The 27,500-nt window shown below is 48.1% G+C and overlaps 3 protein-coding genes across 5 annotated transcripts in view; 1 reads left to right on the top strand and 2 right to left on the bottom strand.

Annotated features, from left to right (window-relative positions):
• The window catches only part of dpp6a (dipeptidyl-peptidase 6a), a gene marked incomplete at both ends in the record, with an annotated part of 159,119 nt that extends 151,078 nt beyond the window's left edge, over positions 1–8,041 (top strand). The window contains 9 exons of the mRNA XM_084442827.1: positions 1,234–1,332; positions 1,470–1,539; positions 2,438–2,632; positions 5,189–5,243; positions 5,541–5,640; positions 6,262–6,320; positions 6,829–6,901; positions 7,019–7,092; positions 7,892–8,041. Coding sequence (XP_084298953.1) covers positions 1,234–1,332; positions 1,470–1,539; positions 2,438–2,632; positions 5,189–5,243; positions 5,541–5,640; positions 6,262–6,320; positions 6,829–6,901; positions 7,019–7,092; positions 7,892–8,041 — 875 coding nt within the window. The remainder of the gene's footprint in view (positions 1–1,233; positions 1,333–1,469; positions 1,540–2,437; positions 2,633–5,188; positions 5,244–5,540; positions 5,641–6,261; positions 6,321–6,828; positions 6,902–7,018; positions 7,093–7,891) is intronic.
• A 2,492-nt stretch (positions 8,042–10,533) lies between these two features.
• On the bottom strand, positions 10,534–14,530 carry ggh (gamma-glutamyl hydrolase (conjugase, folylpolygammaglutamyl hydrolase)). The gene is made up of 9 exons (XM_084443665.1): positions 14,396–14,530; positions 14,167–14,275; positions 13,272–13,322; positions 12,921–13,005; positions 12,684–12,822; positions 12,359–12,465; positions 12,114–12,204; positions 11,901–12,035; positions 10,534–11,804 (listed from the first exon to the last, which is right to left on the bottom strand). Exons 1-9 carry the CDS (start codon positions 14,475–14,477, stop codon positions 11,686–11,688), a joined length of 918 nt encoding a protein of 305 aa, XP_084299791.1. The 5' UTR covers positions 14,478–14,530; the 3' UTR covers positions 10,534–11,685.
• A 2,668-nt stretch (positions 14,531–17,198) lies between these two features.
• Positions 17,199–27,500, bottom strand: part of arhgap21a (Rho GTPase activating protein 21a) — a 109,778-nt gene continuing 99,476 nt past the window's right edge. For all 3 annotated transcript variants that reach the window (XM_084443298.1, XM_084443296.1, XM_084443297.1), the window contains 9 exons: positions 26,933–27,088; positions 26,659–26,737; positions 26,298–26,371; positions 26,130–26,219; positions 25,858–25,983; positions 24,930–24,971; positions 24,678–24,783; positions 21,785–21,816; positions 17,199–20,230 (listed from right to left, as the gene is read on the bottom strand). In XM_084443298.1, coding sequence (XP_084299424.1) covers positions 18,533–20,230; positions 21,785–21,816; positions 24,678–24,783; positions 24,930–24,971; positions 25,858–25,983; positions 26,130–26,219; positions 26,298–26,371; positions 26,659–26,737; positions 26,933–27,088 — 2,403 coding nt within the window. In that variant the 3' untranslated portion in view covers positions 17,199–18,532. The remainder of the gene's footprint in view (positions 20,231–21,784; positions 21,817–24,677; positions 24,784–24,929; positions 24,972–25,857; positions 25,984–26,129; positions 26,220–26,297; positions 26,372–26,658; positions 26,738–26,932; positions 27,089–27,500) is intronic.

Genomic DNA, 27,500 nt, shown 5'->3' with positions numbered 1-27,500 from the left:
TCTGTTTACAGGAGAACTGTGCTGTCAGCTGTCTGCTGAGTCACTGTTTACAAACCCCTGCCCAGTCTGCCGGCAACACTGATTAAATTACTCCGCTGACGCTTGTCCCCATGAAAAACATAACCTTCGCACTGGCAATAAATGCACTATAACTAAGTTACTCACTGTGATTTCATCATGTAAAGACGGGAGAGCTGTGGCGGCGCGTAGAACAGCGGAGCAGAGCGCCGTCAACCAGCCCGGTCGGACGGGAGCTCAATCAGGACGTCTAAAAACCTCGTTTATAATCCGGCTTTGCTACGTTCTGATGGGGATGTGCGGTGCTTTTTGTGAGGGAATAACAAGGCCTTATTCCGATGTTCGGTTTGCCTCGTACTCCACCAGAAGCTCTGGACGAGAGCCTGGTCAACGCTAACTATGAGTCCGCTAGTCAGACAACAAGAGCCTTGTCCTCAAACAGCGCACACATACGCACACACACACACACGCGACTACAACTTCAAGTACAGCTAGTTCCCTGATCGTGTCACGCTGCTAAAAGTCTCAATTGATTTGGCAGTCATCTTTTTTATTTTTTTATTTTACCATTATTTACCCAGGGGAAAACCCATTGAGACCAGATCTCATTTGCGATGACGCCCTGGTTACAAAGTCTTCAAATTTCAAAATCATGAACAATAATAAAACTGTAATGCATCAATTCATTGTATACATTCAACTGATAACGTTATGGCAACATTATTTAAAACATGCACAGACCTCGACTCATCAATGATCACCTTTTTGAGTTTGCTCAAGGAGACTAAGGCGTCCAATTTGAGCGTCTCTTAAAACTTGTTCCATGGTCCAGGAGCAGACTACCTACAGGTAGTTATTCCCAGGTCTGTTTTGACTCGAGGGACCTCAGGAACCAACCAACCCCTGGACCTTGAACGTAGAGCTTTGTCTGTGTTTCTCAAGCCTTGTCTGGGCGTTTTCCTGCTGATTTCCCTCTGTTCTGCTCTACTCTGCTGTTCCATTCTGTCTGGCGTTGTGCCGTGTTGATAAGTCCTGCTTCCTCCACTGAACATGTTCATCAGATCACCTCTGACCTCCCTGCCAGGTCCAAACAAGTCTGACAGACCAGCTATGATTAGAGTAATTCATGTGGTTTGTAATGTTAATACTGTATGTGTGTGTGCGTGCGTGTGTGTGTATGTGCACGCACGTGTGTGTGTGTGTGTCTCCGTACAGAGGTGTATGACCTGGAGACCAACGACAATGTAAGGATGATTTTGGACTCCATGCAGATGCCCAAAGTGGAGTACAAGGAGATCAACATTGAGGATTACAGTATGTGATACAGTACTACTACATATAATCCATTAACACCACAGGATTGAGATTAGCGCTGCTGTAAAAACCACGCCAGTGGACTAGAGTCAGACAGCGCTGGGCTTGTGTCTGATTGTGTCTGTCTCCTACGGCAGCCCTGACCATACAGATCCTCAAACCTGCCAGCTTCCTGGACACCTCACACTACCCCCTGCTGCTCCTGGTGTGAGTATGCTGATGTCCCACACACACACACACACACACACACACACACACACACACACACAGGTCATACACCTCTGTACAGAGACACACACATACACATCACCCCCCACCTCGCAGTTTCATTAGTACCCCTCTCCTCTGTCACACCCTCACATGCACACACACACACACACACATGCACACACACACACACACACACCTACAGTATCTGCTGCTCCTGGTGTGAGTAGGCTATAGTCACACATGCACGCACACGCAAACACACACACACAAACACACACACACACACACACCTACTGTATCAGAAGCCCTATTGGATGAGTCCTATGCGTCAGTCCCCACTCCCACATGTGGAGCTGGTCCTTCACCAGGGGAGGTCATGAGTCAGATAACACATCTCTGCCCTTCGCTCTGGCGGTAATTACACTGTTACTAACGAGAATGTCACGCCCCCACCTCGCTGGTTCATTAGTAACCCTCTCCTCTGTCTCACCCTCACACACACACAGACACACACACACCAGCACACACATGCACAGACACACACACAAAGACACACACACCGACACAAACACACACTCACACACATGCACAGACATACACAAACACACACATACAGTGCACACACACAGACACACACAGACATACACATACATACACACACACACACACACACACACACACACACACACACACCTTGGTTGGTAAAATAAGTCACAATAAATAATTTCTTTCAAAATCTCTATAAATCAGACCTTGTACTAGACCAGCACAGTGAGGACCTGAGATCATATCAGTCGTTCCGTCGTAGACAAGCGTTCACTCACAGCCCAGTGTCATAACAGCATCAGCACCACTTTGACATAATGAGGCTTTAATGTGGTTTCTGCCCGCGTAGCGACGGCACCCCCGGTGGCCAGACGGTGTCGGAGCGCTTCCAGCTGGACTGGGCCACTGTGCTGGTCAGCAGCTTCGGCGCCGTGGTGGCGCGCTTCGACGGGCGCGGCAGCGGCTTCCAGGGCACCAACCTGCTCCACCAGGTCCAGAGGAAGCTGGGCGTGTTCGAGGAGAAGGACCAGCTGGAGGCCCTCAGGTAGATACATCTGACCCCGACCCGTAGATATCTCCACACTGACCAGGTAGATATCTCCGTCCCGCCCCTGCACACAGACCAGGTAGATATCTCCACCCTGCCCCTACACACTGACCAGCTAGATATCTCCACTCTGCCCCTACACACTGACCAGGTATATATCTCCACCCCTACACACAGACCAGGTAGATATCTCCACTCTGCCCCTACACACTGACCAGCTAGATATCTCCACCCCTACACACTGACCAGGTATATATCTCCACCCCTACACACTGACCAGGTATATATCTCCACCCCTACACACAGACCAGGTAGATATCTCCACCCCTACACACAGACCAGGTAGATATCTACACCCCTACACACAGACCAGGTAGATATCTACACCCCTACACACAGACCAGGTAGATATCTCCACACCTACACACAGACCAGGTAGATATCTCCACCCCTACACACAGACCAGGTAGATATCTCCACCCCTACACACAGACCAGGTAGATGTCTCCACCCCTACACACAGACTAGGTAGATATCTCCACCCCGCTCCAACACACAGACCAGGTTAATATCTCCACCCCTACACACAGCCCAGGTAGATATCTACACCCCGCTCCTACACACAGACCAGGTAGATATCTCCACCCCTACACACAGACCAGGTAGATATCTACACCCCTACACACAGACTAGGTAGATATCTCCACCCCGCTCCTACACACAGACCAGGTAGATATCTCCACCCCTACACACAGCCCAGGTAGATATCTCCACCCCTACACACATACTAGGTAGATATCCCCACCCCGCTCCTACACACAGACCAGGTAGATATCTCCACCCCTACACACAGACCAGGTAGATATCTCCACCCCTACACACAGACCAGGTAGATATCTCCACCCCTACACACAGACCAGGTAGATATCTCCACACCTACACACAGACCAGGTAGATATCTCCACCCCTACACACAGACCAGGTAGATATATCCACCCCTACACAAAGACCAGGTAGATATCTCCACCCCTATACACAGACCAGGTAGATATATCCACCCCTGCACACAGACCAGGTAGATATCTCCACCCCTACACACAGACCAGGTAGATATCTCCACCCCTACACACAGACCAGGTAGATATCTCCACCCCTACACACAGACTAGGTAGATATCTCCACCCCTACACACAGACCAGGTAGATATCTCCACCCCTACACACAGACCAGGTAGATATCTCCACCCCTACACACAGACTAGGTAGATATCCCCACCCCGTTCCTACACACAGACCAGGTAGATATATCCACCCCTACACACAGACCAGGTAGATATCTCCACCCCTACACACAGACCAGGTAGATATCTACACCCCTACACACAGCCCAGGTAGATATCTACTCCCCTACACACAGACCAGGTAGATATCTACACCCCTACACACAGACCAGGTAGATATCTCCACCCCTACACACAGACCAGGTAGATATCTCCACCCCTACACACAGACTAGGTAGATATCCCCACCCCGCTCCTACACACAGACCAGGTAGATATCTCCACCCCTACACACAGCCCAGGTAGATATCTACACCCCTACACACAGACCAGGTAGATATCTCCACCCCTACACACAGACCAGGTAGATATCTCCACCCCTACACACAGACTAGGTAGATATCTCCACCCCTACACACAGCCCAGGTAGATATCTCCACCCCTACACACAGCCCAGGTAGATATCTCCACCCCTACACACAGACCAGGTAGATATCTCCACCCCTACACACAGCCCAGGTAGATATCTACACCCCTACACACAGCCCAGGTAGATATCTACACCCCTACACACAGACCAGGTAGATATCTCCACCCCTACACACAGCCCAGGTAGATATCTCCACCCCTACACTCTACACAGGTACTGTAGATTCCTGTATGGTGAAGTGGGAAGGTGAGCATGACTCCTATATTAGAGAGTAGTATCAGCGCTGGTAGGAGGGAGAGGTGAAGAAGCAGAGAACCGCCACTCAGAAGAAATAGTCATTATAATATATTATATTATATTTCTCGGGTAAACGGACGTGCTTCAGCCTTAAGCCATTATCAGAATGTGTCACCATCAGCACATCAATATGAGGCTGAAACGCCTCTGTGTGCCCAAGAAAAAATTAATAATAATTACTATTCATTCTGTGAGTGCCAGTTCTCTGCTTTCTCAAATGTACTGTAGATACCTCCACACAGACCAGGGCTGAGTTCCCCAGAGGCATCGTAAGCTACGGCGTTCATTGTAGCGCCAAGATGAGCGTAGCGCTACGATGCCTCTGGGAAATGCAGCCCAGGTAGATACCTCCAACCCTACACACAGATGATGTTACAGATTCTACGTAGGAGGTCAGTGTTTTTATTGAATGGTTCCCATTCGCTGACGCCATGGCGACCTCTAATCTTATACTGTACATCGTCATAGCAACACGCTGTTTGGATTTCTTTGTTTGGGTTTGACTGTGCCCGGTTTGAGGTTAAATAATAACTCGTGTCTGTTTCAGTATCCTGTCAAAAGAACCGTACGTCGATCCAACCAGGATCGGAGCATATGGAAAGGTAGGGGCGTTTTTGCGAGGTGCTCTGATTCTCTGCTCTGGGGGTGTGGGTGTCTGGTCTGAGAGAGACTGGTTTGGGGATGAGGTCTCGGTGCAGATTGCCTCTCTCCCAGCAGAGCCTGTGGTGAAGTGTGTGTGATGTGTGTGTGATGTGTGTGTGATGGGCGTGTGATGTGTGTGTGTGATGTGTGTGTGTGATATGCATGTGGTGTGTGTGTTGTGTGTGTGTGTGATGTGTGTGTGATGTGCGTGTGGTGTGTGTGTGGTGTGTGTGTGATGTGTGGTGTGTGTGTTTCAGGTGTATGGGGGGTACGTGACCAGCCTGTTAGTCAGCGCAGAGGACTCCCCGGTGAAATGTGGAGCCGTCCTCTCTCCCATCACCGACTTTGAGTTATACGGTAAGGGCTGTGTGTGCGTGTGTGTGTGTGTGTGTGTGTGTGTGTGTTTTATGATGGTGAATGCCAGCATTTGTGACCTTGGTCCTTATCCCAGCAGAGGGCTTCATGCACGTGGGTGGGTGTGTGTGTGTGTGTGTGTGTGTGTGTGTATTTGTGAGTGAGTCTTTTATCATCACCTTAACGAGAGTGGTATATAAAATCCATGGTAACGACACTAGAATCAGCAGACTGCCACCATATCTGCCACACCTCAGCTACAACGTGAGATGATAGTAATTTGTGTGTGAGAGAAAGAGAGAGAGAGAGAGAGAGAGAGGGAGAGAAAGTGTAAATTGAAGCAGATGCAGGTGCAATCATGTCATTACTTTAGAGACCAGCGTCCATTTCTCTGCAGCAGCATCAGGAAGTGAGACAGTGTCTCTGATGCTGTACGTGTTTCATTTGCCGCTATGATTAAATATGTTGTTTTTAAAAATGAAAGGTTGTGAGCGTGACATCCACATTCCTGCGCTGTTTGTATCAAACGCGCTTTTTCAGTGTGAAATCAAGTTTTCAGCCCCGCGTCTGAGGGCGACGGGTGTGTTCATTCCCTCGCTAATCGTCTGTTTCCTGGTCTTCCAGCCTCGGCGTTCTCGGAGCGCTACCTGGGTCTGCCCAAGCCTGACAAAAGAGCCTTCTCGGTACGGCCGGCGCTCCTGTGCATGACTCCGCCTTCCCTTCACACCGGACCAGGGCTGCATTCCGAATCACATACTACCCTACTATATAGTATGCCAAAACAGGATGTAGTATGTCCCAATACATGGTATGCCACATGCAGTACGGCAAAAATACCAGGATGTCCTACTACATCCGGTCGTATTTTGCAGTATGCAAGCCAGCAGGCTTTTCTGGCTATTCTGACCCACAATCCTGTGCGCAGCGGAAATGTGCGTCACATGTGCGAGTCGTGACAGCTGTAGACGAATGTCGCGTTATGGACAGCGACGGATGTGGGCAAATTTCAAGGCGCAATGTTATGACAAGGTAGTATGTCCCAATTGGATGCCTACTGCTTGCAAAGTACCTACTTTCTAAGGGCAGCTGTAGTAGGTACTGGTAGTAAGAAGTAGAAGTATGCGATTCGGAACGCAGCCCAGGTTTCTGGTTGTGCGTTACGTTGATTTCTGGGCTGTTCTCTCTCCTCAGATGGCTAGTCTAGCCCACAGGGCGTCTCAGTTCCTCGACAAGAAGTTTCTCATCATCCACCCGACGGCTGACGGTACGGCAACCTCGAACACGGTTTAATTTCCCCAAACAAAAGTGATTGTGTATAGAGAGAGATTTGTAAGAAACAACCCCCCCAAAAATAAATAACATTGTCACTGTTTCTTGACAGAGAAAGTCCATTTCCAGCATACAGCCAAATTCATCGGCCATCTTATCAATGAAAAGGCCAACTATACTCTACAGGTAAGAATGTAACACCCCAAAATACTCGTTATATTACAGTCATTTAGCAGACACTTTTATCCAAAGCGACTTACAATAATTGCATTTAACGTAGGTAGTCTGTGTACCACAACTCACCTCCTTTCTAAACAAGCGACTAAGAGTATGCAGTTTGGCTCAGAAACACTTTTGCTTATATTTTTTTGGTTACTGTATATTCAATTTTCATTACATCCTGACAGCAATCAATAAATAAAATGCTCAGAAGTCACAGGATTGTAAGTGCGTATAATAATTGAGTTGCCAACTTGAAATGATTGGATGGCGTACCTGCCTGTCAACCTACCTGCCTGTCTAGCGAGGGTCATTGGGTTTCCCCCAGTTTGGAGGGGCTTTAGAGGGAGGCCTGAAGGGAAGCCGGGGATTTTGTCAGTTGCATGTTTCAAAATCTTCCAAAATGTTTACAAAGTCTAACAGGAATTCACAAACTGCATACTGCCCTTGTAATCTGGCGCTAAAGTCAAAGTGTAAATTCACAGAACATTCTCTCCTTGGGAAGATTATCTGATGGCAGTGATGTTGGTTCCCGTGCTGGGCCGTGTGCTGGGTTCTGTGTTCTAGGAGATGGAACCCTGAGGCTGTTAGCGGTCCCACAGCGGTGGTCCAGGGATTGCGCCTAACAAGGGCTCATTAAATGAGATTATAAACCTATTTATGAGGCTTGAATTAGCACACCAGCTAATCCCATTGAGATATGAAGCATTTGGTGTTTGGCATTTAACTTACGTGTGTGTGTGTGTGTGTGTGTGTGTCCTCTCAGATCTATCCAGATGAGGGACACTTCTTCCATAGCGAGGCCACGCGGCTGCACCTCAGCCAGTCGCTGGTCAACTTCTTCGAGGAGTGCTTCAGGCTACCGGACCAGGTGTTCGAGGAGAGGCTGGAGGAGGAGAGCGAGGAAGAGGGTTAGCCCGGCCCGGCCACGCCCAAACCTTGCCCCCCCCCTCTGCACCCCTCAAGCACAATGCCTCGACCCCCCCCCCCCCCCCCGCCTCAGTTTCCACACTATATGCAACCTCCTGTTTTCAGCCCCGCCCCCCGCTGTGGTTTTACTCATGCAGTCGTCCTCCATGTCAGCATGCTGAACCTCAGACTGCCTTCTAGCAGACGCCTGCTTTCATCCGCTCATCCCTCGTTCGCCTCATCCCTCGTTCCTCTCCTCCCTCTCTCCACGTTCGCCTCCCTCCCGCCACCGGCGAGATCTTCAACGACAGCCCCGTTGCCGTCGACGCGAACCCGACCGATCCGGCACGTCGATTAAGACTGAAATGAGTGACCTCCGACTGATGCTCCGCCTTCGGAACGTGTACACGTGTTGGAAGGTTTTTTGTTTGTTTTTTCTTCAAAGATGGCCGTCGTCCTGTTTGGTCCGTGTTTGACAGACAAGTTCCCGGGATTGTAATCTACCGCCGATCCGTGAGCAAGAGGGGTAACTTTATAGCACAAACTTTGGAGTGGAACTAGAATGTCCCGACTCCACGTGAGCAGCGACGGATGAGAGTGACAGGACTGGCCAGTGATTGGTGCAGAGCAGCAGTGTAACTGTTTTTCCAAAAAAAAAGAAACATTGTGAAGACTTTTACCAGACCGTGCTTGTGTCAATGTAAAGTAGCACATGAAAAACATTCACTTCAGTATACGACTTTTTTTTTTTTTCTGTGTTCAAGTTTGTCTTGATCTTGGAATCTTTTCGTAGCCTCAAGTATGTATTTCAACTGTGTAAAGACTTCATTGACAGCCTGACAAGACTAGAGGAGGAAGTGAGTGAACAGAAGTCCCGGGTTTCTGATCAACATTGCTTGCTGTTTAGATGTTACCAATCCTTTCCCTTATTTGTGTGCGTCACATAATGGAAGCATATAAACTTAATTTAGTCACTGTGCCTTACTTTGGGAGCAAAATGTTGTTTTTAAGGACTCCCCATGTGGAAAGGAAATACAAAATGGCTAATAACAAACACACTGATAAAACAGTCTAAAGACGGTCCATCTTTTCACCTCCAAATATACAGATGAAAATATAATGCCAAAATATTGTATACAGTAGCTGCCTGGTCATCATGGTGTTACAGCTCATGAGAATTTATCGGTCATCTCTTGTCAGATATATAGTGAATCCGGAAAGTATTCATATCCCTTCACTTTTTCCACATTTTGTTATGTTACAGCCTTATTCCAAAATTGATTTTTTTTTAAATCGCTCAAAATTCTACACACAATAATATATTTGAAATTCTACTATCTATATTATATGTAAGTTTCACTTTTTTAATTAAATTACAGAAAATAATGAACTTTCCACAATATTCAAATGTTCTGAGATGCACCTGTAAGTATTCACTCACTTTGCTATTCACTCAAAATTTAGCTCGGGTACATCTTGTTTTCACTGATTATCCTTGCGATGTTTCTACAGTACTTGGAAGTCCACCTGTGGTTAATTCAATTGATTGGACATGATTTGGAAATCTTATATAGACACCTGTCTATATAAGATCCCACAGTTGACTGCACATGTCAGAGCAGAAACCAAGCCATGAAGTCAAAGGAATTGTCTGTAGACCTCCGAGACAGGATCGTATCGAGGCACAGATCTGGGGAAGGGTACAAAAAAAATTCTGCCGCATTGAAGGTCCACAGTGGTCTCCATCATTCATAAATGGAAGAAGTTTGGAACCACCAGGACTCTTCTTAGAGCTGGCTGTCCAGCCAACCTAAGCAGTTGGGGGCCAAGAACCTGATGGTCACTGACAGAGCTCCAGCGTTCAATGTACAGAGATCCTTAATGAAAAGCTGCTCCAGAGCACTCTGGACCTTTGACTGGAGCAAAGGTTCACCTTCCAACAGGACAACGACCCTAAGCACACAGCCGAGATAACAAAGGTGCTTCAACAAAGTATTGAGTAAAGGATGTCAATCCATAATTATGCACATGTGATATTTGTGTTTTATTTTTAATACATGTGCAAAAAAATTTAAACAAAAAACAAACAAAAAAACTTTTTTTCACTTTGGCATTATGGGGTATTGTGTGTCGAATTTAGTATATTATTATTCTGTTCCATGTTGGAATAAGGCTGTAACATAAAATGTGGAAAAAGTGAAGGGATATGATTACTTGAATACCAGATGCACTGTACACATGAATCACTTTCTACTTGTCCTTTTTTTGTTTACCTCAGTATTGAAGGTCATACAACATGATGTGACTGTGGAAGTAATAGTTGTAGTATACAAATTGCCCAAGTATTGTATTTGTATATAAGGTAGTGTAGGATCTGCAACACAATCCTTACAATCACAAGACATCACAGGCACAATTATGAATTTTGTTTTTATTTATTACATTATAATTATGAATGTTTTGATTTTATTCGAATGCTCATTTGTGTTATGTTCTCAATGCATGTTCAGAAGTTCTCAATGCCATTTTTGGTAGCTCAAATTCAGCATAGTATTTTTGACATCTTGAATGTTTTTTTTTACTGGTTTGCATAAATCCATTTCCAAAAGTACCGTGATTGAGATCCCTGTCTCGTCAGCTTGTTGTGTAAATGTTATTCAAATATAATTTTAGTCTCTAAATATCTGAGTGTTATTTGTGCATAAAGCATTTTGAAAGTTACTGTACATTGGAATATTCATTTCTGTTGTCCTGTTGCGGTCCCTGACTCCACAGTGAATTCCCTGATGCCAGAGATTGATCATGACAAAGGACTTATTCAAGGTGCTTTTGACTTTGGTACACAAAGCAGAATAATGGACAACTGATGGCAAATGACAATGTGGCATGAAGGTAAATGTTAGAATAAAAAGCTATTTTATCATCGTACAGTTTGTAGCTCTTACTTTTGTTGAGACCACTTCAGTCAAAAATCTGAGTATTCACTGTCTTCAAATGAAATGACTAACGCCTCTATGAAAATATAAAAATCAACCATAATACAGGTTGCTACGGAATCACCTTACAGTAGTATTAAAATACAATTGAATTGTAATCAAATAGAAACTATACACATTGTTGTAACTGTCGTGTATTAATTTGATCAGGCCCTAATTAGACTCAACCCTTTGTTCTAATCAAGATGATATTATAGATGTCTATTGTCAGTCAGTCAGGCCAGAGCAGCAGAATATTATCAGGAGAGTTTTATAAGGGAGGGGGAGTCACAAGGAGCATCGTGGGAAAGCAGGTGTTATCACAAAAAGAAACGTGGAAATGAGAAATTGAAACATTATATTAAAATCAGATAACATTGATTCAGGCAAGAAAACAGTAGAACAACATAGCGTGGGAAGACAGGTGCTCTCAGACTGTTCATCAGATAACACTGTATGAAAAGGTATATAAGACGCTGTCACGAGTCAGTCGTGTGAGATATCTCTCGAGAGCCCATCGGTGTTACTGTCTGTTACTGCTGTACAAACAATAAAGCCTGTTGCATTGGAACCGGTTACTAGTGCCTTATTGATTCGACTTCAACTACTGAACAAAGAACTCTGAAGATTGTAATTAAACAACTAAAGGCGTCTTACACGTCATAACTTAAAAACATCAGAAGTAGTATGTTTGTTCAAAGACAGACTTCATTCCAGTGTAAACCGGATTGAAATTGTAGATAAGGGCGTTCCTCTCCTCCTCCACGTTGGCAAATCTGTGGAAGTTCTTCTTGGCTGTTGGAAATGACAGTGGAATCAACGATCACATATGCAGATATGTGTTTTAGTGTTTTCAGATGAAACAGAAATAGGTTTGCAAGGTGTTCAGACCTTCATTGACGAAGAAGTCAGCCGTGTAGAAGGTGGTCTTGACAGCAGATGGGGAGTGGGGGATGTAGGGTCTCGTCCATTCAAACGCATTCTTTTCAGGGTGCCACTGGGTTCCATAGATAGGATAATCATAGGCTAGAGGGGGGGGGGGGGGGATGCACATTAGTAGCAGTAACATTTTTCCGTCGGCAAACAGTTTTAGCTGTGCTTTACCTTCTACAGTTGAAAGAAACTCAACAGCCCCATCTGTGTTTGTAGACAGGACTTTGTAGAACTTTGTCAGCTCCGTATTGCTGTTAAAGCTCTGGGACAGGATGACAAAATCAGACATTGTCATTATACTACTGTCATAAAGCCAGTGAAGCGCTGCTACTACAGGGGGAGCAGCACATGGCAGGCAGACAAAATGATTTCCCATGAGTCTCTGGTGCTGGTGAACAATGTCACTGTGTTCCTACCTCCGTGCTGATACTCCACTTGTGAGAGTTCTCGGTGATGGGCTCTGTAGCCAGGGCATCCACCAGCTCTGCTGGGAAGCCTTTGAACAGCCTACTGTCCTTGGACTCTGGGAATGGAAACTCATGCTACACTACTGCCAGTATAACCGTTCTCTTCTCACATGTGTGTACTGTACGTGTGGTAGAACATGTTGTGGTACAACAGATGAAAGGTGGACTCTAGTATGACATAGTTGTAAACAAAGGGAGGCTTCCAGCCTAGAAACATAAACAACAAAGTCTATCTTCAAGCAGAGCCGCTGAAGAGTCAGTAGACCATACATACCGTTGGTAAAGACCAGAGGCAGTGCCATATTGCTGGTGTTGGTACGGGACAGAAGATTCACACCACTGGTCAGATACATTAGTTCCTCAAAGCCAAGACAGGTGCCCCAAACTGGGAAATAGTCACCCCTCGAGTTGGCCTGAAAGACATCCATATGGGGAATATTCCCATTCAGAGTAACCCATCTTTCTCACATTCCTGCTGAGAAGACTCGGCTTGGGAACATAACATTCCTACCTCAATAGCGAGATCATAGAAGGCTCTGGCGGCCGTGGCATAGCCTGATGATATTATGCTGGCCCAACCACCAGGGTACAGTATTCTAGAGGGGAAGGATTAACTTGATCATTCAGTTTTGAGGATTACGTTAAGCACTGAGACATGTACAAAGCAACACTTCCCAAGCATTGCTTATTTCATTTCTCAAAGTCTCTGGTGCAGTCTCAGGTATTCACAGTGGAAGGTTCCAATGTGATATGAAAGCCAGTTCTACTGTATGAACAATAGCAAAACCACTGTCACACCTGCCACTGTGTGTAACGTCTTGTAACCTTATAACAAGGACATGGCAGACATGTTGACACCTACCCGTTAATGGAGTTGAATAGTTTTTTGTACTCCTCCAGTGTCTGGTTGATCCTTTAAAATGAAGATGATGTTTAAATCAGCACTTAAATACCTGGCAAATATGGCCATACAGTAGTTATGTTGGGACAGTCTTTGTACTAGGCTAATCCTATAGTCTAAGTCTACTCATCAACAAATAACAAAATCACATGATTGAATTTGAATTTTCACATTGACTCAAATAATGCAGGTACAAGTGGGAAATGAAAATGCAATCCCAATTTGCATTAACATTTAATGATACTGTATAACCTATACACTTCCATAACCCCAAAGCATGTTGAATTCCATAGCATGTAGGTTATATTGCTGTGTTTACTGTACCTATGTGTGGTAGCATAACATGACTGTTTCTATATTTTTAGTATCATCACTGTTCAAGTGTGCTGTGCGTTAATATCTTATCAGTTGCCAAAACGAAATGCCAGTAAACGGGCTGGGTGTTCCAAAATAAATGTTAAGTGTGTAACTTATTTGACTGTCTGTCGTAAATATCAACCATCCAGTCACAAATGACGGGCCCAGTCCCAAATCATGTAGGCTACAACTTAACAAACTAAGTTAAAGGCTACTACAAAGAGTAGAATCATTCGGGAATAAGGTTGCATTGTGTGCGTGCAATTGATGTGGATGTGTGGTGATTGGTGATCGGAATGACATTTCCATGCTGTTGCAGAATAAACCATTGAGTGGTGGTCAACGCTGGTATCGCGATTTACCCTAAACTACACAACGCAAGAAGATCACTTTCACTGCGTTTCCTTTACATTAAGTGTGCTTAACGTGTCAGTGCTACCACCGCCGTATCTTTCAAGCCTGTGGGAAACTCAAAATAAAGATTTGGGAAATAGCTTACATCACAGGGACGACCCTTGCTCCGGCTGACTCCAGGAATTTGACATACGACGCACGTACGTAAGAGGTCCTGTGCGGCTCGGGGTTGTACGCCTCCTGGGCCAACACACCTGGGGAAGAGCGGGTTCCAATTTGAAATGTTATCGATCTCTCCGTAGTCAACAAAGGACAAGAAATCGATTTGGGACAGATAAATTGTATCCTATAGCCTAGCCTACCATCCAACTCACCAATAATAGGTCCATCGTTCCTTTTTCCAGACGAGCAAGTTGTTGATAGAGCGCAACAAATTAGCAGGAAGAAGATATGCATTTTCTAGGTCTATATGCCTACACTGTAGACTGCCCATGGATAGGTGTTCAACTCTTCCGCTACCTCTGGGGTGTAAACCATGGGTGTAAACCAATGGTAGCCTATGCGAGATCGAAATTTGAACCAATCGCATCAGTCAAAGGCGGGCCAGCTCTGTTGAATATATCGAATGGGTCTACTACCACTGTGTAGTATAGAACCTGTGACATTTTGGATAGTTTTCTTTTAATCTTGATTAAATCCCGATTTGAACCTTTTTTTAAGGTGGACAGGATAATTCCAAACGGGTTCTGAGAAACGGGTTCTAACTTCAGCGTCGTCAGACATTTGGGGTATAGCTGATTAATCAATTGCAGCTATAATGATCATCTATTATCTGGAATTGTGACATGCTGTAGGGCAATGTGGTGCTGGCTTTCTAGACAACTATACTGGTTCAAACTAATCCCAAAGCTAGTATTCATGCTGACGAGCTGATAATATAACAATAATAGCAAATATAGGCAGCTGACGTTATTCGACGTTATATACGTTATAGCAAGGACAGAACCAGCACACAAAATAATGTTACTCACAAATCAATAAAAGTCTCTACCAATTACAGTAGGCTATCGGTCATCTGGTTGATGTTTAGATTGCAAACATCCCAACTCACAGCAGGATGGGTTTGGACTGGGACACTGTCAACTTCACGAAGGCATAGCAGCTTTTCCATTCATTGACATAAAACCAATAGTAGGCTATAGCCTTACAATCTAGAATAGCCTAGGCTACATTATAGTCAGAGCTGCTTTGGGTAGCCTAGCCTACTGAGGCGATATGCGCAACATTTTTGAAACTTGATGTGAAAAAATGCGGGTATGAAATCATGACTCGCATATTTTGCACAGAATTCTGCGATTATTGCGGTGAAAATATAAAATTTCTAAAATAGGTGCATAATCTGCCCATTTTGGCATGAACATGCGATGTCATAATTGCGTTTTTCTTTCGCGTTTCGGGGGGAACATAGGACCCGGGGAACATAGAACCCTTTTTTGGGGGGAACATGTTCCCCATGAATCCGGCAGGGATCTTTCTTAGGTTTGGTCTTACGAAGTTCGTAAGAAGACATTTAAGATGACACTTGAAAAATGTTCAGGAATGAGGTGTTTATCAGAGGGTCGGACGGAATATAGATATTGCAGAATCTTGGATATTGTGAACTGTACCATCAGAGCTGTGTTAGGGATTCCTCATACTATGTGTAGTGTAATTACCTATATTTAGTATAGCCTAGCTAATCTAGTTCTCCCAAAACGCAAACAATATCAGCTGTGATTAATAAATATGTATATATTTAAAGATTTCAATTTCTGTTATCAACAGAACTGTCAGTAGAATATAGCCTACTGACTATGCCCTCTGCTGTTCACTTTGAGAATTGTGCAATAGTCTGATTTTGATTCCAACAGAGGCCTAGACCTTCTCAAGTAAGGAGAAGGCCTTGTTGCATTTAATTCATTCAGACGAGATCACTTTTGTCAAATTTGAACATTTATTATACAAGCGGCATGATACATGCATATGAATTTTTGGCGGTGTGCTCTGTCCGGGGGGCCCCCTGCCTTCCACCGGCGTGGAAAGCGCGTTAGCAGGGGGAGGCAATCTAGGTGTTCCCGGCCCAGAGAGCCAGGAAGGGGGAACGGCATCTAGCCCCCTGCCTCAATGACGATCAGAGTGGGCCGCGATCGGGAAGACGCTCGGAGGTAACTCAGCCCACTAAGACCGTCAAAGAGTGCCACAGGAGGACTGCTGTACATTATAGTCCCTGGCCCCCACGGGCCGACGCTTCGTGGGTTCCGCGGGAGATACAGCCTCGTGTCTCTGCGTCCATGGCGCCCGCCATGGAAAGCCACAGAGACCAGCTAGCGGCTACTCTGGCATCCACCGGCCGACGCTGGTGGAATACCTGCAAACTACCCCGGACAGAGAGCAACGATGACAACAGACGACATCGACATACGCAGGAGGAGCAGGTGGGGCGAGCATGCAATGCACAACCAGCAGTAAAGGCAAGCGCGAACAATGACATGTTTTGACAGCTTAAATACATGCGCTCTAGTGAGCTGACCAATGCTATGACAGCTACAGTCAGCTGGTGCTGCGTCATGCGTGACTGATTAACCTCTGCTGACCCCCCGGCCGTGACGTACGTGCCTCGGCTGAATTTGCGTCGTTGACTTCATTAATGCATGTACCGTAAGCCTGTGTATGAGTGGCATTGCAGTGTGCTGCATTCACAAACATGATAGTGATGACAGACTACCCCCTGCTTCGTCGGCCAGATGTGTCGTGTCCTTCATCCTCCGATGCCATTACTCAGCATTCCGTTTACCTACTGATACACACATCTGTTAACCACCCTGTAATATCAATAACATCATAAGATGAATTATTATTGGTAAACCCCAATCAACAATTATAATTTCGTCATTTAGCAGATGTGTTTAGGGGTTAAGTGTCTTGCTCAAGTGCACAACTGTAGCAATGATTGTCAAGTGGCCTGGCCCGGTCTTGAGCTCTAGCCATGGCCGCCCACTGGGCTACTCCCCTCCTCCACGGTACTGTGCGTTGACGTTGATTCTGTAGCCTACGTACCTCACACGAGGGCCAGGGTGGTTGGGGAACTCTGTAAATAAGACGATAATTTACGTAGCAAAAATTAACTGGACAAAGTCAATCAATTAAGATGATTTATTTCCAGTGTTTCTTGAGGGTGGGTGTTAAACCCCTTGTTTTTCTTCACACAGACGAGATGCTCACTGTTCAGGAAACATTGTTTCATGCAGCGTTCAGAGATGAACATTTCTCAGAGATGAACATTTCAGTTTCTCCCAGGTTATAAGTAACCATGCTTTTGACTGTGCTTGAATAACAGAATGGAGGAAAAAAGTGAAGTATGGAGATATTCTGATTTAACAAACCTTTCCAAGTTATGATGAGAAATGCGGACCCCTAAAATACTGGAATGCCTTGGAATCGGAAGCTTTGATTTTGCATGGTGTTCCTTTTTAAAACAGTAAACAAATAGTTTTTTTTCTATTTCATGAGATTCAGTCATGTCTTTAAAGACAATTGTGGAAAGAAAAAAGCATGGTACCTTATACATAGAAATCAACTAAAAAACAGGCACTTTTTTTCTTCTGTGAAGAACGAAACATGATTCATAGAGACTTTTAAAAAAACAGGTACTTTTTTGGACTATAATAGGACTTTTGGAATAAGAAGTGTAGTACCAGGCATACCATTACCTAAAGCATCAATACTTCATGATTAGGTGTGATCATTATGTATCTGCTAAAACAACTATAGTCCTCCTGTCCCACAAGCGAAATATCTGACCGGTGTGGAGCACTGTAAAAAATACATTCCCACAGTGCACGGCTCAGAAAGCAGCCCTAAAAAACATATAAACATATTTCAAGTACAGAAAAGAATATGTACAGGTTGTTTTTAAATGACAATTATTGTCACAAGCAACTGTGTTAGTCAAAGAGTATGACATTCTTCATATCCGTTATAACAGGAGGAACTGAGCCATAATCTGCTTAGGGAAAAACAGTCTTCCTCTTGTAGAGTAAATGAGTTATTGTTCAGTATTAGTAACGTTGATGTGCATTAGTCCAGCCCAACGTCCATTGATTAGTGTTCTAAGGAAATGTTTTTTCTCACATTCGCACAAAACCAGCAATTAATATTATTCTCCTACTGTAGTGTTGCAAACCTTGCTTATTACTGGGGTTTGATCTCAAAAGAGGATACTGTTCCAGTAAAGTCATCACCTCAATGAAAATGAGATGACAAACATCTCTTAGCTTTGCTCCAGTTACATCGTTTCTTATGAGACTATACACACTATGTACAGTAGATATACAGTTTATATATAATATATATTTGTAAAATAAAAAATTGTGCAGTAACCATAGCTGAAATATCTACATTCACTCGTTCACCCTTCCCATTCTCTCTCTTCCTCACATGCACACTCACACCCTTAAAACAGCCTCACTGGTTCACAGATACTGGTAGAATCTCGAGCGGACCACTTGCGCCCCGGACAGTTTGTGTGGGTGCGTGTCGGCCCCCAGGTTCAGGCCGGCTTTGCTCCTGCCCGCCTGCAGCCCGCCTCCGTTGACCTGGTCCCCCGCCGGGGGGGGCTGGGGGTTGGCGGGGGTGGACGGAGAGGGTCTCTGGGGGGCCGGCGGGGCGTGGCACGGCGCCCTGTCCTCCCCGGGCGCCGCCCTGGACGCCGGCTCGGGGCCGAACTCGGCGGAGCCCCCGGCCCGGCAGCGCTCGCGGGCGATCCAGTCGCGGATGGAGAAGTCCTGGGAGGAGCACTTGGGCCGGAGGCGGTCGACGGCCGACAGCTCGGCCGCCTGGTCCACGCCGCCCTGCTCCCTCCAGTCGTGGATGACCGCCAGCTCGGCGAAGTCCCGCTGCCCGCCCATGGTGTGCCGGCGCCGGATGCTCTTCCTCCTGCCGCGCGTCTCTCCGGAGGCGCGGCTCTTCTGGGCGCCGAACATGTCGTCGGCGGACGCGCGCAGCCGGAACTTGAGCCTCTCGGTGATCTTGACGCGCCAGGCGGCGGGTTCGGCCGGCCGCTCCGACTCGCTACGGGAGGAGGAGCTAAGGCTGCCGGTGGACCGCCCCTTCTTCATCACCTCCAGGACGCGGGAGAGACGCGTCGACGACGACTCCGCCCTGCCCTCGCCGCCGCCGCCAGCCCCGCCCTCGGCCGAGGACTCGCTGTCGGTCTTTTGACGCAGCGAGCGCCTCCGGGAGAGCGTGTCGAACTCGATGAGCCGGTGCGACGGGAAGAAGCGACGGGCCTCCGCTTTGGGGGCGGGGCTCCCGCCCGCGCTTCCCGCCTTAGGCTCCGCCTCCTCCTGCTCCTCCTCGCGCTCGGCCCGGGTCCGCTGCTCTGAGGCGGGCGTGGACTGGGCGCCCGGCGGCGGAGTGGCGAACAACGGGAAGTCGCTCTCGCTGTCCGTCTCCGCAGGCCGGCCCTCGCTGATGAGCTCGCTGCGTTCGTCGTCCGCCTCCTCACCGCCCTGCGGCTCCGGGCTGAGCACGCCTGACTCCGCCCCCGTCAGGAAGGTGGTGATGGAGGAGGTGGTGGAGTAGTCGGAGGTGATGGAGCTCACCTCCGCCCCGGCCGACGCCCCCGCCCCCCTGCCCCCCGCCGCCGATAAGTCGGGCGCGGCCCCCGACGTCCACTTCCTGGGCCGCGCCCTCGGCACCGACGCCCCGGAGCTCATGGTCCCCAGGTCGGAGGTGGTCTCCTCCAGCTGGGACGGCGTGTCCGACAGGGACGACTTCCCCGCGGGCGCCGTGCGGTAGATGAAGCTGGGCGAGCCTGAGGGTTTGGGGGAGGGGGAGGGCGCTGGGGAGGGCTGCCCTGACGACGGCTTCTCCTTCAGGGAGAACGAGCTCCTGTGCTCCCACTTGGCGTTCTCCTCGGCCCGCGGCTGCTCTCTGGCGTCGGGACCGGCGACGCGGTTCTCCGGGGAACCCTGGTGGTTCTGCTGCTGCTGCGGCCTCTGGGGTCCGGGGACACCCTCCTTCTGGAGGGAAGTGGCGTCCAGGTCGTCGTCGGAGCTGCTAGGCTGCAGCTTCTCCTTGGCCTTCTTTCGTTTGCGGCTGGCTGCAGCAAAGATGGAGGAGACCAGGAGCTCTCGGCTGCACTGCTCCTTCCCTGAGCCCCAGGAACCCTGCGGGGAGAGAGAGAGAGAGAGAAAGAGAGAGAGAGAAGGAGAGAGGAAGAGAAAGAAAGAGAAAGAGCAGAAGAGAGAAAGAGCAGAAGAGAGAAAGAGAGAAAGAGAGGAAGAGAGAGGGAGAAGGAGAGGGATACAGAAAGAGAGACGGAGAAAGAGAAGGCCAGATGGATCATAGAAAAAGAGAGAGAGAGACGATCAATACATCCGTAGTAAAATGTAACGGGAGCAGAGATAAAGCACTGAACCCCCCCACCACCCCCCCTCTAGCCCCCTGCCTGAGCACTGTGGTCTCCTCGCAACGCCACCTGCTCCTCCAAAAAGCACCACAGACATAAGGGGTGGACAGAGAGAGGACTGTTAGTGACAGTCACAGTGACAGTGAAGACAACTGTTACCATGCCAGCCCTGCTGTGACCATGCCAGCCCTGCTGTGACCATGCCAGCCCTGCTGTGACCATGCCAGCCTGTTCAATGGTAGCAGCCGCAGTGGTACAGCGGCAGCAGCACTCTGAAGCAGCCCTGTGTTAGGGGGAGCCCTGCGTTAGGGAAGCCTGCATTAGGGGAGCCTGTGTTAGGGGAGCCTGACGTTCGGGAGCCCTACGTTAGGGGTGCCTGACGTTCGGCAGCCCTGCGTTAAGGAAGCCTGCGTTAGGGGAGCCTGACGTTCGGGAGCCCTACGTTAGGGGAGCCTAACGTTCGGGAGCCCTACGTTAAGGAAGCCTGCGTTAGGGCAGCCTGCGTTAGGGAAGCCTGCGTTAGGGGAGCCTGCGTTAGGGGAGCCTGCGTTAGGGAAGCCTGCGTTAGGGGAGCCTGACGTTCGGTAGCCCTGCGTTAAGGAAGCCTGCGTTAGGGGAGCCTGCGTTAGGGAAGCCTGCGTTAGGGAAGCCTGCGTTAGGGGAGCCTGCGTTAGGGGAGCCTGCGTTAGGGCATCCTGCGTTAGGGCATCCTGCGTTAGGGCAGCCTGCGTTAGGGCAGCCTGCGTTAGGGCATCCTGCGTTAGGGGAGCCTGCGTTAGGGGAGCCTGCGTTAGGGAAGCCTGCGTTAGGGGAGCCTGCGTTAGGGGAGCCTGCGTTAGGGAAGCCTGCGTTAGGGCAGCCTGCGTTAGGGGAGCCTGCGTTAGGGGAGCCTGACGTTCGGGAGCGGATAAGCGGCAAAGCTGAGCGATGGAGCCCTGTGATGACGGCAGGTTGACGGCGACGAAGCAGCTGCTCTCGCTAACTCCGGACTCCTCCTCCTTGAATCTCACACGACTAGCGCTGCGTGAACTAGCTGAGCTTATTTCGAGTCAACAAAACATAAAATAGAATGTTGTTTGAAACTACGTACACACGCATTTGATGTCTGAACATGAAAGGCTGTGTTTAGACTGATTGTTTTGTCTGTTCGATATTCACAGACTAAACGCCGCCTGGCGTGCCCTGACACCCGTGGGAACTGCGGCTCGGTGGACAGCGCTCTCTGATCTGTCCCGCTGTCCTGTCCTGTCCTGTCCTGTCCTGCGCTCAGCTACGTGGCCGCCGCGTCCACGAGGGCCTGAGTCACACTCACCTTCCATTTAGCTGAATCACTAGTGGGTGAATCTGCAAGAAAAAGGAAGAGAGGCACAAGTTAGACTACGAAATACCATCTTAAAGAAGACACCCAAAACATCCCATGAACGTGTGCTATGAGTTAGAGAGAGAGAGAGAGAGAGAGAGGACCATGATGGTGGTCAGAAAGTGTGGGAGGTAGAGACGGTGACCACGGACGAGACACGGCGCCGGGCGGGGAGAGACTTGCGGAATGGCGGCTGGGAGGGATGACAGAAACAGTGGATGACGGGGCGGGGGGAGGGGGGGGGCGGCAGGCCATGCACACAGGGACAAACGAGCTCCGCGTTACACTCAGATCCATCATGGTGCCATGAGCTTTCCTACACCCTCACACCGTCACACACACACACACGCAGAAGCCTGGCGAATTAATGTGCATGTGTGTGTGTGTTCGACGTCACAGTAGAGACAACGAAATACACTCGCCAGGCCAGGCCTTGGGACTTTTCTAAAGAGACGTGTTAAGATCCAACGGGATTCTGAGTGCAACTGTGGTAATGAAGACCAACAGAAACATTTTACAACAGCAAACAGATGGAAAGGATGATGGTAGAATGTGCCATGCAAAACGAGTAAACCAAGTCCAACTGTAGAGTTTTAATCTACAACAAATGCCAGTGACAGTATTCTTTCTCTGATGTGGCCAAAAGCACTGGAGTTATGGTGCTGGCTACCTTACAGGAAATATGAAGCATCCCGATTCCCTTAAAGTAGTAACTGCTAGTGTGCTATAAATGTGTGAAAAGACTAATTTGCTAAAGCTGGCCTCGTGAGATAGATAAGAGAGAGAGAGAGAGAGAAAAGAGAGAGAGAGAGAGAGAGGGAGAGATAGAGGGAGAGAGAAAGAAGGAGAGTCTAGTTGACCCGAAGAGGATATGTGAGGAACGCAAAATACGGTGGCGTGTGCTGCCACGACAACAGTGACACAGTGACAGCAGTGAGGACAGAGACGACTATGGAATGAACCAAGAGGCTGGACATGACAGGGGGGTCACAGAGGGGCCAGCTATGAACAGAGAGAACGCTACATGAGAGAACTACAGCAAGGGAAAAACTACTATCAATCCACTGCTGCCCTACTTAATCATTCATCAGTGTTTATACTGTATATTTTAGTCTCCTTTCATATATTCAAAACTAAATTTGAGCTTGTGTGACTACTAAAGCCTTTTTGTGACATAGCCAAGCCCCCCTCCAAACCCCTTGAGGACAAAATGGCGGCACGGTATGCGAGTGCACATTGACTGGTGAGGTAGAAACCAGAAGGGGCCATACAGTACCATGGCTATCTCTCCTGTTGGCAAGCTTGCGAGACAGTGAGGAGAGACAGCGGAGAGTCTTTCAAACAGTAGCACCGGTCTGTGTCGGGTACACTCTGAGAACAGACCTACGGCGCCGTGTGGACCGTACCGTGTAGCTGCGCTGCCTCCCCTGTTCACCGTTTTCTCGGTCTCAAACGCGTTTCACCGTTTGTCTCTGAAGCGGCAGTTACTCTCTCTCTCTCTCTCTCTCTCTCTCTCTCTCACGCTCACGAGAAGCGAGGGTTTCTGCAGACTAGGCAGCTACACTGGGGGCAACAGTCCTCCTTCTTCCTACAGTTCCAGCTGTCCATCACGGACACTATAGAGTCCACCAGTGACATCATGGCGTGGTAGACTCCTCCCACTTGGCCTGTGTCAAGATCATGCATCACGTGTGAGTGCTGGGACAGGCGACTCTAGGACACCCGACAGAGCCTGACTAGAGACAGACAGATCAGACAGGGCCTGACTAGACAGACAGACAGATCAGACAGGGCCTGACTAGACAGACAGACAGATCAGACAGGGCCTGACTAGACAGACAGACAGATCAGACAGGGCCTGACTAGAGACAGACAGATCAGACAGGGCCTGACTAGAGACAGACAGATCAGACAGGGCCTGACTAGACAGACAGATCAGACAGGGCCTGACTAGAGACAGACAGATCAGACAGGGCCTGACTAGAGACAGACAGATCAGACAGGGCCTGACTAGAGACAGACAGATCAGACAGGGCCTGACTAGAGACAGACAGATCAGACAGGGCCTGACTAGAGACAGACAGATCAGACAGGGCCTGACTAGAGACAGACAGATCAGACAGGGCCTGACTAGACAGACAGATCAGACAGGGCCTGACTAGAGACAGACAGATCAGAGGTGTTCTTTCGCCGTGGGATCTCGTCTGTGGTCTTTGGGAGAGAGCACGGCGCGTTAATGTCAACAGCAGGCGACAAAGCCAGAGGGAGGAAGGGAAGTCACAGGGAACAGACGAGACGGCCCAGCCGGGTGGAGTTACAGACGGCCCAGCCGGGTGGAGTTAGACTAAAACAAAACAAGGCTAAGCGGAAAAGGGAGGCGATCGAAGGGAGAGAGAAACGCAAGAAAACGTTAAAGAATCTTTTCTGAGTTCAAAGCTCCGAGTTAAAACGAGAAACGTAAAAAGGGAAGTTCTGAAAGTCAAAGAAAGCGAAAATGAAAAGATAAGGCAAACTATTTTATCCCTTCTCCATTGGGAGCTATGGAATCACCCAGTTGGAGAAGGGGCGAAAATATAGTTTGCTGCCTCAAACCCACACAGGCGTGACGATCAGCCATTAGACATTTGTATCTCATCACGGTAGCAGCCAACGAAGCAAGGAGGAAGCTCTCTCTCTCTCGAGAAGAAAGCACCATCATTTATCAAGACTTCACATCAGACGTCACAGTGTGATACAGTCCGCCTATGAGGCTAAAGACGGCGGGCGCCAGCGTGAAGGCAGAGAGGGACAGAGAAGGTTGACCCACCACCACAGAGGTTCTGTCCCGGCCCGGGACGCGCGTTACCTGACACTTCCCCGTGCGACGCCCCCGTGCGACCGATGTTAGTGAGCAGGTGGTCGATGTTGGGCACGGGCTGCGACTCCACCGCGTTCTCCTGCCGGGACGCCGTCTGCGAAGAGAGGAGAGGGGAGAGGGGAGGTCATCCACGCGCGGAACTGACAGAGAACGTTCTAGACCGTAACGAGCGACAAGAGAGTCAGACGGGAGGGACGGTGGGAGTCACCGTCCCAGGAAGTGATGTCGCGGATAACGCACCACTGGCTCGCCACTGCCGTCGTCGGTGAAAAACCAGTCGTACTGGAAGAGAGACCAAACACAGGGAATTAGTCGTCCGCTTTGATCCGGGGGAATTAACAGCGCATCATCGACGGTGCGTTCTGCTCCCATATCAATATTAAACAGCTACACGCATTTATACTCTGTTGTTTGTAAGATTAATAACATGTATTTATTTAAACAGGGACAGTGCATATTAATGAACATTTAACATCCAATGTTATGCCAGATTTAGCCACCAGGCTAATTTTCATCTGTTGGCCCTTGGCAGCTTGATGACAACAAAGAATAAAATCATCCTAATTCACAGTATAAAAAACAATATACTAACTAAAACTCCACACAATAACACCACATACTACCTATCGCATGCTACAGTAAGTACCTAGTACAGTAGAACCTCGAAGATCCGAACCTCAGAGATCCGAACAACTCGGTCAACCGAACGGGGTCAAAACAGGCAATGAGCACCAAACTTACGGCGCATCAAATCCTGACAGAAAAAGTAACGGTAAAATGATAGCCTGTTTATCCTTTAGGCTATATTATCGGACATTTGTTTTTGATTTAAATAGGTTATGCCTATTCTGAAGGCGACTAGGCGAGGGGCTAATAGCCTACTATCAGGAGTTAGTTCGCTTCAAAATAATGGAAAAGGGCTTGTACTGTAGCCTATGGTTATCTGAGTGCATGTAAGTGTCTTTTCGATTCAATATAATACACATTATATTTTCAAAAATTTGGGGAGGCTATTTTGGGATAACCTTCAGAGTTACGAACATTTCAGAGATCCGAACGACCGTCATTCCCGGTAGGTTCGGATCTTCGAGGTTCTACTGTACTTACTCACTTATAAGCCCTCAAAACAGATTACAGCCACGCTGAAGCCAAGGATGAAAACACTCACGTGTTGGATGAGCGTCTCTACGATCTTGTACTGGTCGGGCATGTGTGTCACCATGTGGGTCATGTTGTCTTCCGAGGTTCGCACCAGAGTGGGCCCGAACACGATGGCCAGGTTCCTTGGTTCCATCTACAACACGCCCAGAGAGAGAACAGTGTGGAACACGGCATACACGGACAGACACGTTCACGCTGCGCTGAAAATCTAAACGGCAAAGCGGAAAAGAGAATCCTAGCGCACGCTAGCGTCGTCTGACGAGATGATGCTGAACCTACCTTGTTTTTCTCGGAGTTCTCGGCCACCGTTTTCAGATGTGCAGAGAGGAACTTCAGAGTCTCGTAGTGGTGGTCCGGTAACTCGTGAAGCTGAGGGGAGTTGAACGTTAGTCTGGTCTGCGGCACGGTAAACCCGAGCTGATATGAGAAACGACCGTTTGAACTCACCAGTCTCTTCAACACCTTCAGTCGTTCCACGGGATCCTCTGTTCTGTTGGCATCTATGAAGTCTGAATATTTATCTACACAGGAAAATATCAAGTTAGACACCCTGACAAAGAGTCAACTGAATGAAATAAGTTCAAGGATTCAAGGATGTTTATCTGTCATATGTACAAGATACAGGTACCACGTACAGTACAATGAAATGCTCACTTGAAACCTCACATAAAACAAGCCATTAAATACAATAGTGCTGTGAGTTGTGAATGAGTGTAGGTTTTAGATTTGGCCACTAGGTGGTGCAGTTGCACCTTGATGGGATCCTACAATTATAACCAGTGAAAAGGAAGTTAGATTCAATTCTTACCGTTAGTGAAGAGAGGCTCAGGAAGCTTCCGGAAGAATGATTTGAGCAAGCTGCTGATCACGTTGAGGTCCCTCCATTTCTGTCGAAGATGGGGGGGGGGGGGGGATGACAGTCAGACGGGAGTCCAGGGAGAGGGTCAGAGAAAGGGGATGAGTAGACAGAGAAAAACGGACAGACAAAAGGAGAGAGAGAGAGAGAGAGGGAGAGAGAGAGTGAGGGAGAGAGAGAGAGGGAGAGAGAGAGAGAGAGAGAGTGAGTGATGGAGGTCTCTCACGTCGTCCTGGATGTCGATGTCGCCCATGCCCTTGTTGAGCTCGTCCTGCATGCTGGAGATGGCGGCGTTGTTCCCGGGGACCCTGTAGATGCCCGTGTACTCCAGGCCTCGCTCCTCCACCAGCTTACAGCACACGTCCACGATGAGGGGCACGAACTACAACACAGGGCACCAGAGTCACTATCACCATCACTATCACTATCACTATCACTATCACTATCACTATCACTATCACTATCTCTATCACGATCACGACCACGATCACAATCACAATCACAATCACTATCACAACCACTATCTCTATCACTATCACAATCACAATCACGACCACAATCACAATCACAATCACAATCACTATCACAATCACAATCACAATCACAATCACTATCACGACCACGATCACGATCACGATCACGATCACGATCACGACCACAATCACGATAACGATAACGATCACAATCACAATCACGATCACGACCACGACCACGACCACGACCACGACCACGATCACAATCACAATCACAATCACGACCACAATCACAATCACTATCAAAATCACAATTACAAC

The sequence above is a fragment of the Borostomias antarcticus genome (assembly GCF_949987555.1).
Source record: "Borostomias antarcticus genome assembly, chromosome: 9".
NCBI lineage: Eukaryota > Metazoa > Chordata > Actinopteri > Stomiiformes > Stomiidae > Borostomias > Borostomias antarcticus.
This window is presented reverse-complemented; position numbering and strand designations above follow the sequence as displayed.